An 18,329-nucleotide genomic window follows, 5' to 3' on the forward strand; every position below is an offset into this window, starting at 1 on the left:
ACCAAGAGGACTGGTGCAGAAACACTGGAAGACGTGCAGGATGCAATCTTTAAAGTGGTATGCTGCAACAGTGGTGTCAAAGTCACTAAGTACATTTACTCAAGTACTGTACTTAAGTACAATGTTGAGGTACTTTTACTTTACCGGAGCATTTCCAATTGTCTATACTTTTACTTCTACTCCACTACATCTCAGAGGCAAATATTGTACTTTTACTCCACTATAATTATTTGAAAACATGAGTTACTTTGCAGATATAAATTATTACATTATAAAACATAGATTAACCACTTTAGCCCTATTTTATACATGGCTATTAGAAAATACCTGATCTTCAAGCTCACAATGCGTCGCACCACCACTGAAATTTGACGATTAATTGTCATACAAATAAGTGCGATTAACAATTTAATTGTGTGGCTTTTAGGCCCTGTAAACAAGAGTTGCACGGGGGAAAGATTATGACAAAAACTTAAATACACACAGAAATGACTGACAATGTATGGCCAATATACCAATAATCATGTATTATGGATAAAATCTGCCATATTTTATACAAAAGATTTGTTACAAAATATTAGAAATGGCAGATCTACAAGCTCACGACCCATAGTGAGCTTGTAGATCGGCTATATCTGAAAATGTTTCCAAATGTTTGAACCTTTTTCCAACGTGGAAACGATAATGACGATTATGCAAAATCGCGATTATCTAGAAATAATCACAATTTAATTAATTACGTAATACTTGTGCCGGGCTTAATAATTGTCTCCAGCGTCTCCCCGGTGAAGCGACACACAGTTATGTTCTCCCCGGAGGTGCCTGGGGGTCCGTGGCCCTCAGAGGGACCGTGGTGGACAGCGTCCCCTTCACCCATCCCGGCCATGTCCCCGCCCTGCTGGAGGTGCTGCGTCATCAGTGTGCCCTCAACACCCTCCTGACCAGCTGCATGATGTCATCACAGTGGGCGTGTTCAGGTGAGATGTCATTATGTTGTTTTGATATACCACACACACACACTTTGAGCTGAAGTTTAAAAAAAAAAAATGTATGTAGTTTTTCTACTTTTTCTTAAAGGTAGGGTAAGTGATTTTCTTTGGTTGAAGTGTTGAATAGCTCTATATTCTGATAGTAATCATTGCTATAGAGTGTTTGTTCAGTCACATGAGTCTCCATGTTTCTCCAGCGCTTTATTAAACAGAAAATGCATTTTCAGGTCGGCATACCGATTTTATCCAATCAGGATAGACAACTCAATCAGGGTACAGATTAAACAAGTGAAATTGGAAGTGGTGACACAAAGACATGAGCTGACAACATTGTAACTGGAACGCTATAAAAAATAAAGCTGATTAATGGGTATTCTCTCCTGATTGTCTGAAATTGTGTCACCTACCTGAAAATGTATTTTCTTAAGTAGCTTTAATTTAGCTCAACTTAACTGTCTTCATTGTAGCTTAGCTGTTACTTAGCTATTTTCAATGTACAGTAATTGGTATAGTTTACATTTTCAGAATAGCTTCCCAGCAATACATGTTGAAAACATAGTTTTGCACTCTTCTCTTAACATGGCAATGACGATGGAAGCGTGCATTAAAATATTTCTTTATTATAATAAATAATACAATTATGCTCATTACACCTATACGTGTCAAACAATTGGGATTGTCTGAACAGCAGTCACTCAGCCCAAATAATGATTTTCTCGGCTTTTACATTCTGTATTAATTGTTACATAATGTGATGCTCGAACCTGTTCTTAGATGAGGTGGGTGACCTACACTTTGAAGTCCTTCCAGAGTCTGACACCAGTTTCACTGTGACCTTCTACCAACCTGACTTTGACTCCCTCGTAGTGTGTGAGTATCCACCAGAGTCACTTTATTGAAGTTAATTCATGGACCACATTCTTGGACTTACTAGCAGTGGTGGAAAAAAGTATACTCACATGTTTTACTTAGTACAAGTATCAATACTGCAATGCAGAGATACTCTGTTACAAGTAAAAGTTCCAGTATTCAAAATTGACTTGAGTGAAAGTATTGGCATCAAAATGTACTTAAAGTACCAAAAGTAAAAGCACTCATTATGCAGGATGTCCCGTTCCTCAAGTGTTCAAAGTGTTTAGAAATCTTTTGAAAATGGCAATCTACAAGCTCACAACGCGTCGCAAAGCGACGTGTTGTGAGCTTGTAGATCTGCTACTGTATTTTCAAATAGCCAAAGTATATAGGGATAAAATGGCTAATGCATGTTTTGTAGTAATAATCCAAATCTATAAAGTAACTAGTAACTAAAGTTTTCAAATAATTGTAGTGGAGTAAAAGTACAATATTTGCATCTGAGATGTAGTGGAGTAGAAGTAAAAGTATTGGAAATACTCAAGTTAGGTACAAATATCTCAGAATTGTACTTGTTACTTTCCACCACTGCTTACTAGTATATTTCCCTCTGCAGACAATGTTGGTGAACTTTGATGTATTATATTTCTCTGCAGTGTTGGTGAACGTTGATGTATTATATTTCTCTGCAGTGTTGGTGAACGTTGACGACTGTCATGGTCTGACTTGCAGTGTGTTTGCAGCAGGCCTGCAGGATGCCTCTGTGAACCACTACATCTCCACAGTCATGAGCCGGTATGTTTACTCGCCCTCGTCTTCGCTCCATCATTTACCACTTTAGCCTGATTGATACTTTGTTGTGCAAAGTTACAGTTTCAAGTGGGACATTTTTCGGACATTTTCGGAAAGTTATAAATACTTGCCCGAAATAGGGATGCCTGGGGTTATAATGTCCATGATCTAAAGGTCTAGACCAGTGGTCTAGACGTCGTCAAGGACCCCCAAATTGACACGTATTAGCCCGCGGACCCCCATTTGAAAATATATGCCTCAGGGACCCCCATAAGAGAAGATTTTTTTTATGTCTCTAGCAGTGATTCTCAACCATTTCAATTTTCAAGGACCCCCAGTTTGACATGTATTAGGCTACGGACCCCCATTTAAAGCCATTTATATCTCTGGGACCCCTTATATTGTAAAATCAATGTTAATTTAACTCTGAGAGTGTACACATTTGTACACACTCAGAGTTACAGACCCCATAAGTGTCCATTTAGTTGGACACTATCCATAAATGATGGATAGTGTCCAACTATCCATCATTTAGCTGGGGACCCCCTGGAACCCCCTCAAGGACCCCTGGGGGTCCCCAGACCCCACTTTGAGAACCAACGGTCTAGACCAGTGGTTCTCGAACATTTCTCTTAATTTATTTCATAATTGATTTTCTTCGTCTAGCTGCATGTCCATTCCACTGACCATGAGGGCGCTGTGTGCTAAGCTTGAGGAGATCGCCACTCGACCACCACCTCCTCCTCCTGTGTCTCCTCCAATAGACCTAGAGGTTGAAGATGAGCACCCAGAGGTGGAAGACGAGCACCCAGTGGACCCGAAGTTTGAAGTCGAGCACCCATCAGCACCCTCTCCTGCTGTATCCAATGATATCAGCAGCTCCGTTGTCATCACGGAGTTCTGTGACAACAACGGTGAACCAGCAGCAGCAGCAGACACCAGCCCAGCAGCTTCTCCTGACTCGCCTTACTATTTCATGTCTGTAACAGCCACGTCTCAGCCTGTCGTTGAACCAATGAATACAAGTCTTCCTTTCAACCCTTACACCTGTAGTGTTCCACTTCCTGTGGGCGTGTATTCCTCACACTGGGGCCCGCAGTGGCTCTGGAACAGCCACGGCTTATGAGTTCCTACTAGCCTGATTTATACTTATTTGCAACGCTGGTGTTGCATGCCGTAAATAGCAGATTTACAAATCTACAACAAGATCTACAACAAGATCTACAACAAGCTCACAACGCGTCACATTCGTGACGCGTTGTGAGCTTGTAGATCTGCTATTTACTGAGCGCGACACCGGCACACAACTACGTGTAAACCGGCCTTATAGTTGCGAAGTGTCCTTGGTCAAGACACCGACTCTTTGCCAAACCGTAGTTCCCTTTTCCAGAAGGTGGCATACAAAAGATGTATGCAATCATTTCCTGATTCAGTTTCCCACAGATCTTCGGAGTTCCGACACAGATAATTGAAGTAAAGCAGAGATACGCGCGTGTCTATCTCTTCTATTGATTTGTGTTGGATTAAGTATCTTTGGCTTCATTTGATTGGCTCATCATCAGCATATTTTAACTGAAATAGAACTTCCATGTCTGTTTGCTGCCGAGCCAATCAAATGAAGCCGTGAGAAACTGACCCCGGGACAGGAAACGGCCGGGTATGCTATGCTGCCACCTCCTGGAAAAGGAAACTAGGAAATGAAGTTGCGTACGGAGCCTATTTGCTCCAGTCTGAGCAGGTTAGTGCCTTGCAGGGTTGTGAATGGTTGAATGTAAACTCCTCACAAAAAGTTGGGAAACTTGACTGGTCAATTATTTCTCCACTTCAATGATGCCAATTGGTATTGTATTTTTTTATTGTTGATTTGTCACCGTTAAGAGGTATAACTAAGGATCATGGAATGAGTAACACAGCTAAACATGTGGATTGTGCCCCCCCCAAAGAATTTCCAAAATCCCCCAATATTCTTCTGATGGTACTGTAATCGCTGTCATTTTGAGCGACCTGCCAGCACACACCTTCCGGGGGCGCTACCCATACGTTTAGCTGTGTTGCTCATTCCACGATTGTACAATCTTTACAAGTTATACCTCGTTGTAAAGGAGACTATTCAACGATAAAAATGATATAAAATTCAACACCAATTGGTTTTATTGAAGGGGAGAAATAATCGACTGAAGTTAAGTTTCCATGTTTTATGTGAGGAGTTTACATGCACATTATAAAGCACTTTGGATAAAGCTACTATATAAATGCAGTTTTCCATACTGGATAGGAAGGCACAGCCATGTTCCAGAACAGTCTATAGTTCAAAGTGCATTGCACGTGGATTCATGGATTCATAAGCCTTTTAAAAGTGTTTCTATTCTTATTTGGAGTTGTTTGAATAAATAAATACATATTTTTTAGGATATTTCTGTCTTGTTCATCCACCATGATCTGCATAAGTGGCCTTTGACATGCAATCTTTTTGTGTGCAGTTGTCACTGACCCAAAACGCCAGCCTTTTCTGGCACAAGATTATAAGCTGGCTCATTGTCTGCATTTAGATCTCGGTTATGGTCTCTGTCGGCCTTTTAAGAATTGTCTGAAGACACATCTTGGCATTGGAGCCATATAACACTAATATACTGTAAATCCTGACCTTTTGATAGGTTCCCTTTGATATTAGACCAAACAGTTGGGAGAACTACTATAGGGAAAATAATCTGCTGCACAATTGAGTCACAACTGTCATTTTAGGATTTCTTTGGCAATTCATAAATAGCAGATCTACGAGCTCATAGCGGGGCACCGAGTGCCGCGCTATGAGCTTGCAGATCTGCTATTTTTTGAAAAATCGTGATTTTTTATCTTTGAATATGTATTTTTAAAGCAAACATTTTTAACTCCAGTCTTTGCTTCTGGGGGGGTCCCTGGAACAAAATATTTTGAGATGGGGGTCCGCGGCCAAATACATATCATTTTGGGGGTCCTGGACATGAAAGAGTTGGAGCACCACTGATATAGCAACATACTGTTAGGATTTAGAAAACATTGTTAGATATGTATTTGGCAAAGATTAGAGTTACAAATGTGTGCTCTAAAAAATATATATATACTGTGTATACAAAGATTTGCACAATTGTTCACGATTATACAAAAAATAGCAGATATACAAGCTCACATGAGCTATGAGCTTGTAGATCTGCCATTTTTGAATAGCCTCAAGAAATCTTAAAAATGACACAGATGCTTTCCTGGATTGAACAGTGGGGGAAAAAGTACTCAAATGTTGTACTTAAGTAAAAGTATCAATACTGCTATGTAGAAGTACTCCTTTACAAGTAAAAGTTCGGAATTCAGAATTTACTTGAATAAAAGTACAAAAGTATTGGTTTCAAAATGTACTTAAAGTACAATATTTGCCTCTGATATGTAGTGGAGTAGAAGTAAAAGTATTGGAAATTGGAAATACTCAAGTAAAGTACAAATACCTCTAAATTGTACTTAAGTAAATGTACTTACTGTAGTTACTTTCCACCACTGGGATTGAATATAGGTTAATCCACTTCTCACGCTCACATCCATCCATAAAAGAACTCTACAGATCAGGATGCAGAATGCTCTCTTTAGAGTATACATTATGACATTCCTGTGCAGCAGAAATGGTTCCTTGTAAAAAGGGCTTTTTGAGGCTTTGGCATTTTGACCCTGTGCAGACGGCCAACAGTCCCGTTGATTGGTACCATGCGAGCCAATCAAACATTGTTAAAGATTATCGTGCATTCTTTTATAATGTCTGCAGGAGGTTGCAAAAATAAATGACATTCATAAGTTTAAATGAGACATATTTCTCTGGAATAGGATCGCAGCTTTGGCTGGAGTATTTTTCCACTTTTTTCCTGCCCCAATGAATTGCTTTAGATCATGGGGTCTTCAACAGGAGGTCCGGGACCCCTAGGGGGACCTCAGTACTATAGGGGGTCCGCCAAATCTTTGTGTGATAGGATTTAGTTTTTTTACGTTAACCACTTGAACCCTAGAATTCCTTTTCTGAGGGGAACATTAGCCCAAAATAGCAGATCTACATCAAGCTCTCAACGCGTTGAGAGCTTGTAGATCGGCTATTTTTGGCAAAGAGGCTATAGGTGTAGAGGGACTCTTTCTCAGCTGGTCCTTGGCCTGAAAACGTTGAAGACCCCTGACTTAGATTTTGAGTAGTTTGATAAAACTATATTTGAGAGACTCTTAAAGGAGAAGTTCACCCAAAAAAATGTTTTTGTTTCTTCTCAATTACACACCCCATGAAACCTTGAATTCATGGAGATTTTTTAGTTTTAGTTTTTTCTGCACTTTTACTGCTACTCCACTACATCTCAGAGGGAAATATTGTTCTTTCACTCCACAACAAATAATTGAAAACTTGAGTTACTAGTTACTTTGTAGATAAAACAGACATTAACCACTTCAGCCCCATATCTACTATGGCTATTTGAAAATAGCAGATCTACAAGCTCACAACTGTGTTATGAGCTTGTAGATCAGCTATTTTCAAAGTATGTTATACATGTGGAAACTTGCAAAATAGACATTCTGCATAAAGAGTACTTTTACTTTTGGTACAATACTTTTGTACTTTTTGTACTATTACTTGTAACAGAGTATTTCTACATGATATTGATACTTTTACTCAAGTAAAAAAACGGAGTACTTCATTCTTCCACTACTTTTAATTTGGGGCTCATTAACTATGCAGTGATCTCAACATAACTGTAGTTGCCTCTCGGCATGGGGTTCCTCATGGCCGTGTGTGTAGAAGTTTAGAGTAGCTTTTAGATAGATCTGCTAGGAGCTGTTACTTAAATACCCAGAGATCGATCTGTCTGTCTGTCTGTCTGTCTGTCTGTCTGTCTGTCTGTCTGTCTGTCTGTCTGTCTGTCTGTCTGTCTGTCTGTCTGTCTGTCTGCCTGCCTGCCTGCCTGCCTGCCTGCCTGCCTGCCTGCCTGCCTGCCTGCCTGCCTGCTGGTCTGCGGTCTCTTTAAATCCAGACACACTGACTGGACCTTCACTATAGCTCTCTCTCTCTCTCTCTCTCTCTCTCTCTCTCTCTCTCTCTCTCTCTCTCTCTCTCTCTCTCTCTCTCTCGCCCCCCCCTCTCTCTCTCTCTCTCTCTCTCTCTCTCTCTCTCGCCCCCCTCTCTCTCTCGCCCCCCTCTCTCTCTCGCTTGCTATCTCTCTCTCTCTCTCTCTCTCTCTCTCTCTCTCTCTCTCTCTCTCTCTCTCTCTCTCTCTCTCTCTCTCTCTCTCTCTCTCTCTCTCTCACGCACTCAACCTGATCAACAGCTGCTTGCCATTTAGGGCGTTTTAAAGAAAAAGTTCTAGTTGAAACCCCATTGGAACCAGAGGGTTCTATGAGTGAAGAATGTAGATCTGATCTCAGAGCAGAGGATAGATCTGTAGATCCAGTTGTTCTGGAGGTCTGGATACTTTGTTTCGTGATGTCTTCAGCTCAACATCTGGATTAACTATTTGGAGCCAACGGTCCTGCGACAATGTATCAATAACTGCATGAGGCTCCTTATTGTAAGGCTCTGTCCTTATTGTCTGGAATCGGACTCCTTTTCGACAACAATGTAGCATTCCATAGATTATGTATTCTTTGCACTATGGGAGCGAACAATGGAAAACAGTATGGAAGCGAGGGTAAGAGGACTTGTCATTTTTCTTCTTTCACGGAAACATCTGTTTTTCGTTTTTCTTTAAAAAAAAAGAAAAGAAAAGAAAAACCTCCTCCTTAAAATAATCTTATTTTTCCGACAAAAAAATGTGATTCATTCAGAGATCTGAATATAAATGTTGTTGTTTTTTGGCATTGTTTTAAAATGCAACACAATGCCGTCCTTGTATCTAACAGCCTATTGTCTTCAAACTGTACTTGGCGTTCGCATCAAGATTTGCAATATGTTGTTATAACATGTTATTACATGTTATAACAACATTAGAGCTACATTTAAAAGGCCACGTCCAAGAGTTTTTCTTTTACATATAAACCTTGTATCAGTGGTGGAAAACATACTAAAATGTTTTAAATAAAAGTATCAATACTGCAATGTAGAAATACTCTAAGTAAAAGTCTGGAGTTCCAAAATGTACTCGAGTAAAAGTACTAAAGTACTGGTATGAAAGTGTACTCAAAGTACCAAAAGTAGAAAGTACTCATTATGCAGAAAATGAAAATTCTTTTGAAAATAGCAGATCTATCAAATGGCCTAAATGTGTATAGGGCTGAAGTGGTTAATGTATGTTGTGTAATAATAATCTCAATCTAAATCTACAAAGTAACTAGTAACTAAAGCTGTCAAATAATTGTAGTGGAGTAAAAAAAGTACAATATTTTGCCTCTGAGATGTAGTGTAGAAGTAAAAGTATACTGAACATTGGATATAATCCAGTACCTAAAATGTAGACTTTACACCCACTGGATGCAGTATATAGGCTATTAAAGTTGTGGTGTTCAACACACTTTATGACTTTCTATAGTCTCTGTGTAGTTTATTCATTTTCTACAGTAATCACATTCCATCCCCACAAGTAAACACCAAAATAACTAGGGTCACATATTTCTGTATAAATAGCCCTAAACGCCAGTCAGTGCATATCTCTGACATGACTTAACCCTGTGTGTATAGTGTGTCTAGCTGAGTTTAGATTAAATGACAACCCCATTGTTTTTGGACATGGCCGACCCCAAACGCTATTCTTATCTTGATGTGAGCTAATGCCAGAGGCGCGTTCACAAGCCCTTCTCTCCACTTTTAGGAACATTTGGATGCCATTTTGTAGCTTTGTTGATCTTCAATGCAAACAGGCTTTCATGTGCATCACAAAGTCTTTGTACAAACAACACACTTTGAGACTGATTGCACGCGTGTGTGTGTGTGTGTGTGTGTGTGTGTGTGTGTGTGTGTGTGTGTGTGTGTGTGTGTGTGTGTGTGTGTGTGTGTGTGTGGGGGGGGGGTCAATGGATGCCATGCATGCTGGCCTATTACAGTATATGTGCCAGTGGTGGGGAAAAAAGTACTACTATTTTCTTTACTTAAGTACAAGTATCAATACTGCAATGCAGAAATATACTCTGTTACAAAGTGATAGTCCCGAAATTCTAAATTTACCTCGAGCAAAAAGTATTGGTATCAAAATATACTTAAAAGTAAAAGTAGAATGTCCCGTTTCGCAAGTTTTCGAATGTATAAAATGTAGTACAAAATCTTTTTTGAAAATAGCAGATCTACAAGATCACAACGCGTGGCATAGCCACGCATTGTGAGCTTGTAGACCGGCTATTTTCAAATGGCCGAAATGTATATAATCACGTGTATAATGTGTATAATCAAGATCTTCAAAGTAACCAGTAACTAAACTTTTTTAAATACTTGTAGTTGAGTGAAAATACAATATTTGCCTCTGAGATGTACAGTACGGAGGAGAAGTACAAGTACTGACAATTGGAAATACTCTACTAAAGTAAACACACCTCAAAATTGTACTTAACTGTTGTAAGTAGTACTTGAGTAAATGTACTTAGTTACATCACACCACTGTACATCAGAAAGTCTTTGTACAAACAGACATTTTGAAACTAATTGAGTGTGTGCGTCAATGCCAGGCTGACCTATTATGCCACCACTTTTTTTTTCTGTTGAGGTATATCTGAGCTGTAGGCCTTTGTATGTACACTGCACTTTTATCTATGAGAACAATCTTCTCTGGTCTCTCTTAATAGGCTAGTCTAGGGGTCTTCAATGTTTTTCTGGACCCCCTAGCTGAGAGAGAGAGAGAGATGAAGCAGGGACCCCCACTACATGTTGTATAGAATTGTGTTTCAGATTAAACCTTTTCATATAGATAGATTCACTCACAGTCTTGTTTGACGTCATCAGTGTGTGTTGGATTCACATTGATGTGTATTTTCAGACCTTTCACTCTGTACTTGGTCTGTATTTGGTCTGCTCTTTATTCCCTCTACACCAGGGGTCTTCAACAGGGGGTAATAAAAAAAACAAAATAGCAGATCTACAAGCTCACACTCTGCGAGGCGTTGTGAGCTTGTAGATCGGCTATTTTTGGCAAAGAGGTATAGGAGTAGAGGGGAAAAAGAGCAGACCAAGTAAAAAAAACAAAGTCTAATCTGAGACACAATTTTATACAATATAGAGGGGGTCCCTGCTTCATCTCTCTCTCAGCTAGGGGGTCCTTGGCCTTAAAACGTTGAAGACCGCTGCTCTACACCAAACCTCTTTGGCGATAAATAGCCGATCTACAAGATCACACAACGCCTTGTCGTGAGCTTGTAGATCGGCTATGTTCGCCAAAGTTCTCAGAATAGGGTGCTAGAGTTCAAGTGGTTAATGTAAAAACATTTTCCTATTAGTCTACACACCAAGATTTGCCCCCCCCCCCCCCTGTAGTAACTCTGAGGACCCCCCTATAGGGGTCCCCGAACCCCCTGTTGAAGACCCATGGGCTTTATAGGGCAATGCTAATGGATGTATAGCTGTGATATTTGCTGTCTAATCCCTATACAGCAATAGTCAAGACATGATATAGTGGACACAAACAATTATCTCCCAAAGACAGTAACCAGAGAGCTATAGCAATATGATCTCGTTAAACATGTAAAATATGGACAGCATATGGATATGGAGAATGGTAAAGTTATAATGTCAGCACAGTGCTGTGGGGGCGGGGGGCTTTCTGGGGTTAATATACTGGATCCTTTTCAGAACTTATGCTATAGTGCAGAGTTGATTTTGACAGCACATTTTGATTTAGTTTTAGTCATAGTCTTTTGAATATTTTAGTATTCTGAAATGTTTTGGTTTTAGTCTAGCTTTAGTGGACTAAATATCATTAAGATTTTAGTCGACTAAAATGTATTTATGGCAGGCTTTGATGGCGTCGTAATGCCTGATTTTAGACTCGAATGCAAGCTCAAAATGACCGATCTATGTGAGCTTGTAGATCGGCTATTTTCAGAGCGCAACACCCGAGCGTAAAACGAGCATAAAATGACTTAGTCGTTGGTCCCTCAGTAACCTTTTGGGCTAGTTTTTATTCGTTGACGAAATTGTCAATATATTCAGCCTTAGTTTTAGTCATCATAGATTTGTTTTTATTTAGTTTTCGTCAGTGAAAAAAGGTAGTCGACAAACAGTTTTCGCCATAGTTTTAGTTGACGAAATCAACACTGCTACAGTGAAATGAAGTCAAAAGCTAAACAGGTCTGCAATTAAAAGCGGTCTCCCATACATCACCTCCAGATGTTGAATCTAGAGAGCATCAGATAAGTCTCTACTGAAGTTGGTACATTGCAATGTGCCACAAATTATCTATGAATATGAGTGCTTATGGCTATAGTTATATAGTGTGATGAGCAGATAACAATGCTTTTATACAGTATGACCTTATATAAAGGCTTTATATTGTGTTGCTACTGTTATAAAGCATTAAGAATATTTATCAGTGCTTATAGTGTATTATACAATGTTTATAATGCATATAATGCATTATAGTCATTACATAGAAAGTATTGCCAAATTCTCACAAATGTTTTAGAATATGCGGGATTGTTTACAACCTGGACAGTATGTTTGATACATTTATAACTCTCTTGTTTATACAAGCATTCTAAATGTCAGCAAAAGCCGGGTATTTGTTCCACCATTGATAAATGAGGTAGCTAGATGAGTTTGGTAGCTGTGGACACAAATTCTAACCCTTGCCCACTCTTCTCCCCCCAAAGTGCTGACTCTTCCAGGTGCCCACTAATCATAGTGCCCACTCTTCCTGGTGCCCACTCTTCTCTAGTGCCCACTCTTCTCCGCCCCCCAAAATGCCCACTCTTCCAGGTGCCCACATTTCCCTATAGTGCCCAACTCTTCCAAGGTGCCCAGTTTTCCCTAGTGCCCAGAATGTTTCGGGTCCACCTTTCCTGTTACAGATACAGTCAGTGTGAGCCAGTGTTGATTTCGTCGACTAAAACCATGACGAAAAATGTTTGTCGACTACCTTTTTTCACTGACAAAAATGAAATAAAAATCAAGCTATGATGACTAAAACTAAGAATTTCGTCAACAAGTAAAAACCAGAATAAAATGTTAGTGAGGGACTAGTGGAGAAGAGATCCAGTAGAACTACAAGACAAGTCATTTTATGTTTGGTTGCTCTTGGGTGTTGTTCTGAAAATAGCCGATTTGCGTTGTGAGCTTGTAGATCTGCTATTTTCAGCATGCAACCAAGTGTAAAATCAGCCATTACGACGCCATCAAGGCACCGCCAAAATACATTTTAGTCGACTAAATCAACTGTAGATTTAGTCGACTAAAATCTCATGATATTTAGTCAACTAAAACTAGACAAAAACTAAAACATTTCAGATGACTAAAATATGACTAAAACTAAATGGAATTTGATTCAAAAGACTAAAACTAAATCTAAAGTTGCCTAGAGAGCATCTAGGGATTCTTTCTTACACAATACATAGATAGCAGATCAGATGACATGCAGATGACCTCCATAGCTCCCAGGTTTACACAATTGGTGGGCGAACAGAGACTGGAATGTCAGTAATCTAATCTGACATTTAACCCAATTCAATCCTGGAACGCATCTGTGTCATTTTAGATATGTATAAAAGAAATGTGCACACATTTTCCACGATTCTTCAAAAAATTGCAGATCTACAAGCTCATAGCATGGCACTCGCGCTAGCTTGTATATCTGCTATTTATTTATTTTTTTAATCGTGGAAAATGTTTGCATAGATATCTTTGAATATATATATATATATATATCTGTAAAGCGAACATTTGTAACTCAAATCTTTGCTTCTGGGGGGGTCCCTGGAACAACATATTTTGAGATGGGGGTCCGCGGCCAAATACATATAATTTTGGGTGGTCCTTGACATGAAAAAAGTTTGAAAACCACTGATTTTATAGCAACATAAGTTTTTTTCAGAAAACTGTTAGGATTTACAAGACATTTGTAGAATCCCCAGAAGCAAAGATTTGAGACACAAATGTTCGCTTTAAAAATACATATATATATTCAAAGATTTCCTCACATTTTCAAGATTTTAAAAAGAATTGCTGATCTAGCTTGTAGATCTGCTATTTTTGAATAGCCAAATAAATCTAAAAATGACACAGATGTGTTTCCGGATTGAATGGGTCAATACAGAGATAGCAGATGACATCCAAAGGGCCTCTATAGCTCCCAGGTTTTACACCTTAGTGTGGTCGAACAGGGACTGGAATGTCAGTGATCTAATCAAACTCTGGCTTGTTTTGATCACTCATGGACTAACAGTGTTATCGCTCTCTGATGTTCAGAGACTTCCTGCTTATCATCTGACATGAATCCAGCGTCAGTTCTCCAATTTCTATGCTATGGATTTATCACAGACATGGACATGTTCCTATAGACCACTGGGATAACATCTCTTTTTCTTCAAAACCGAGTGGCCTCCTTTGCAGTGGTGTAAAGTAACTAAGTACATTTACTCAAGTGCTGTACTTAAGTACCATTTTGAGGTACTTTTACTTTACTGGAGTATATCCAATTGTCTATACTTTTACTCCACTACAATTATTTGAAAACTTTAGTCACTAGCTACTTTGCAGATATAAATTATTATATTATAAAACATACATTAACCACTTTAGTCCTATTTTATACCTAGGCCAGGGGTCTTCAACAGGGGGTCCTCAGAGTTACCACAGGGGGTCCGCCAAATCTTTGTGTGATATGATTTTTTTTTTACCTTAACCACTTGAACTCTAACATCCCTTTTCTGAGGAGAACTTTAACCAAAAATAGCAGATCTACGCTGCGAGGCGTTGTGAGCTTGTAGATCTGCTATTTTTGGCAAAGAGGTATAGGTGTAGAGGGAAAAAAGAGCAGACCAAGTAAAAAAGAAAGAGTTTAATCTGAAACACAATTTTATACAATATAGAGGGGGTCCCTGCTTCATCTCTCTCTCAGCTAGGGGGTCCTTGGCCTGAAAAGGTTGAATACCCCTGACCTATAGGCTATTTGAAAATAGCAGATCCACAAGCTCACAACGCGTCGCATCAATGTGAGCTTGTAGATCTACTATTTTCAAACATTTTAGTACTTTTACTTTTGGTACTTTAAGTGCATTTTGATACCATTGTATACTTTTAGTCAATTTTGAATTGCATTGCCGTAATGATACTTTCACTTATGAGAAACATTTTGAGTACTGCTCCTTTGCAGAATCAGGAAATTGTCAGACATTTGCACCTCAGTGGTTAGTCAGTATGCCATTCATTTTAACATTGGGAGCTTTTTAAACGTACATTTTAAATATACCAGGTCTGTGGTGTGGTGAGGTATGTGATAATACGTCGGAGCTTTTAACCCTTTAAGGCCGGGAAGGAAACGTATGTGTGTCATTTTAAAGTTTCTTTGGCTATTCAAAAATAGCAGATATACAAGCTCATAGCGCGGCACCGGGTGCCGCGCTATGAGCTTGTAGATCTGCTATTTTTAGAAAAATCGTGTCCCTGGAACAAAATATTTTTAGATGGGAGGGGGTCCGCGGACAAATACATATTAATTTGGGGGTCCTTGACACCAAAAGTTTGAAAACCATTGATAATAATAATGAGCAACATAAGTAAAACAAAATATTTAAAAAAACTTTAGGAACATTTTTTTTTTAGGATTTACAAGACATTTGTAAAATTCAGAGGTTTTTTTTGAGTGAATTTGTAAAAAGATTTGAGTTAAAAACTTTTTCTTTAAAAAAGTACAATTCAACCTAAAGATTTGCACACATTTTCACAATAAAAAAAAATAGCAGATCTACAAGCTCAGAGTGCCGCGCTATGAGCTTGTATAGCTGCTATTTTTATATAGCCAAAGAAATCTTAAAATGACACAGATGCGTTCCCGGTCTTAAAGGGTTAAGGAACGTAGTAAAAGTCATGGTCCGATCACACAGAGTTGAATATGATGTCAGAGGAGAGGAATTCACACTCAGACGCACAGATTCTGTCCCAGAAGAAACGGGGAGAAACAAACCGTGGAATGATTGTTGGAATACAAGCTCATATGTGGCCGTAAAGAGTGGCAAACATTTATTAAGTATCGTGTCATAATATCCTGGAAGCAATGTCAAGGCCCACGTGTTAATACTGCTGTGCATACCAAGTACTATAATACTGATGAACGCATTAGACCGTTTTGATCATATAAAAGCAACTTGTAACTTTCCTCTTCTACCCCGGATTTGAACCCGGTTTCATGTGCAAATGCTGCATTTTTTTTACCATTAAATTCAGTGCCACTCGACGTCCGTTGTATCATAAGCCCTGTGCCACTGGACGTCTAAGACATCACAAAAAAAAATATTTATTTATTTTTTGAAAAACATGTTCAGAACCCAAGATATCATGATTTGAAAATGTTCTGCTCCATTCACTTCTGGTTTAACTCCAGAGCCAAACTGTCAGAAATAAGTCAGGCACGGAATGAGTTAAGCTAATAGAGCCTGCCTGCTTGCTCAGGGGATAAATTCAATCTTGACCTTTAGGTACAAATTTGTGTCAGATCCTGTGTCTAGGTGAGACATGACCTTTGACACGATCTAAATGTCTCAATAGAAGAGCAGGGAGACAAAATACAACCACCCCAATTATATAAGTTATAATACTCTACCATACAGATTGTATAATTAATATTGTATTAACATACTCTACCACATTGGTTCTCAAAGTGGGGTCCGGGGACCCCAGGGGTCCTTGAGGGAGTTCCAGGGGGTTCCCAGCTAAATGATAGATAGTTAGGAACCAAATGGACCCTTATGGGTCTGTAACTCTGAGAGTGTACAAATGGAACCAAATGGACCCTAACGGGTCCATTTGGTTCCATTTGTACACTCTCAGAGTTGCATCAACCTTGATTTTACAATATAAATTGGGTCAGAGATAGAAATGCCATTAAATGGGGGTCCATAGCCTAATGCATGTCAAACTGGGGGTCCTTGAAGTTAAAATGGTTGAGAATCACTGCTAGAGCCGTAAAAATCTTCTCTTACGGGGCTCCCTGTTATATCTTTTCAAATTGGGGTCCACGGGCTAATACGTGTCAATTTGGGGGTCCTTGACATGAAAAAGTTTGACGACCACTGGTTTACCATACACATTGGACAAAATTACATTTTATTAAAAAAAAGAAAGGAAAAGTTACATAGTGTTAACACTCAGTCTGACACTGGTTAAGACAAGTTTGAACCAGCGCGGTGTATTGAACTGCAAAGTCCATCAAGCAACACACACATCTGTTTTCAAGTCCTACTCAACGATTAATTACACATTGTTCTACAAATATGCAGCAAAATCTCCTCCAAAACACTTTATATAAAAGCACAAGACAGGAAGCAGCAGGAACTCTTTTCACAAGGTTGTTTTCCATAGAATTCAAACAACAACACACAAGTTGCAGACACTTTTAGTGTAACTCCTTCAGTTTAATGGACTTTTATTTGCAACGCGTCAACAACACAAGATTCTTTTAAATATGATGAGCGTAATTCTGGCATCAGTTCTCTCTGTAATTTGTTTTGTGGGGGAATAACGCAATGCTAGATATATTTGCTATTTTAGTGTTTACACAAGCTTAACCCATTTAGACCGGGAACGCATCTATGTGTCATTTTTAGATTTCTTCGGCTATTCAAAAAATAGGAGATATACAAGCTCATAGCGCGGCACCGAGTGTCGCTCTATGAGCTTGTAGATCTGCTATGAAAAAGAAACATCGTGAAAATGTGTGCAAATCTTTGAATATATACCGTTTTTAACTCAAAATCTTTGCCTCTGGGGTTCCCTGGAACAAAATATCTTGAGATGGGGGGGGGGGGCAAATACATATCATTTTGGGTGGTCCTTGACATGAAAAAAGTTTGAGAACCACTGATATTATAACAACATAAGTTTAAACAAAAAAAAAAACTGTAATAGGATTTAGAAGACATTTGTAGAATCCCCAGAAGCAAAAATGTGAGTTAAAAATGTTCACTTTAAAACATATACGTAGGCTATATTAAAATATTTGCAAAACAATCCACGATTCTTCAAAAATAGCAGATCTACAAGCTCGTAGCGCGGCACCGAGTGCCGCGCTACGAGCTTGCAGATCTGCTATTTTCAAATAGCCAAAGAAATCTGTAAAAATGACACAGATGCGTCCCCGGTCTCGACGGGTTAGAGTCTTTGGTCTAGGAGCTTTATGAAAGAAGGATGGGTCTTTTTTTTGAGTGGACAACATCTGCAGCGTGCTCCTCAACCATCCATGATGCTGTGACTCATGTGTGAGGAGCGTGGTGGAAGCTGTAGCAGATGTTGCTTCCTCAGTGATGTCACCCCACAACATGTCATGTCTGTCTATGGACACTTCCCACATCATGAGCTGTTTGATGCACGCGTGTGCGTGTGCCTGTGCGTGCGTGTGTGTGTGTGTGTGTGTGTGTGTGTGTGTGTGTGTGTGTGTGTGTGTGTTGTTTTTCAAGAGAGCAATGTTTTAGGAAAAAGCATAAGGTCTTATGTGCAGTTCGTTCATAATTCCGACATCCCATTATTCCGACCCTTAGGTTAGAGGACCTCTGTACCTCTTTTTCCCCCTCTCT

At 39.2% G+C, this 18,329-nt stretch overlaps 1 protein-coding gene across 1 annotated transcript in view; it reads left to right on the forward strand.

Moving 5' to 3' along the window:
• Positions 1 to 7,969: 7,969 nt before the first annotated feature.
• The window catches only part of LOC311038486 (F-box/LRR-repeat protein 7-like), a gene marked incomplete at its 3' end in the record, with an annotated part of 76,031 nt that continues 65,671 nt past the window's right edge, over positions 7,970 to 18,329 (forward strand). The window contains exon 1 of the mRNA XM_084048042.1: positions 7,970 to 8,317. Coding sequence (XP_083904168.1) covers positions 8,281 to 8,317 — 37 coding nt within the window. The 5' untranslated portion in view covers positions 7,970 to 8,280. The remainder of the gene's footprint in view (positions 8,318 to 18,329) is intronic.

Source organism: Gymnoscopelus microlampas, assembly GCF_963454915.1.
Source record: "Gymnoscopelus microlampas genome assembly, chromosome: 22".
In the NCBI taxonomy this organism is placed as follows: Eukaryota; Metazoa; Chordata; class Actinopteri; order Myctophiformes; family Myctophidae; genus Gymnoscopelus; species Gymnoscopelus microlampas.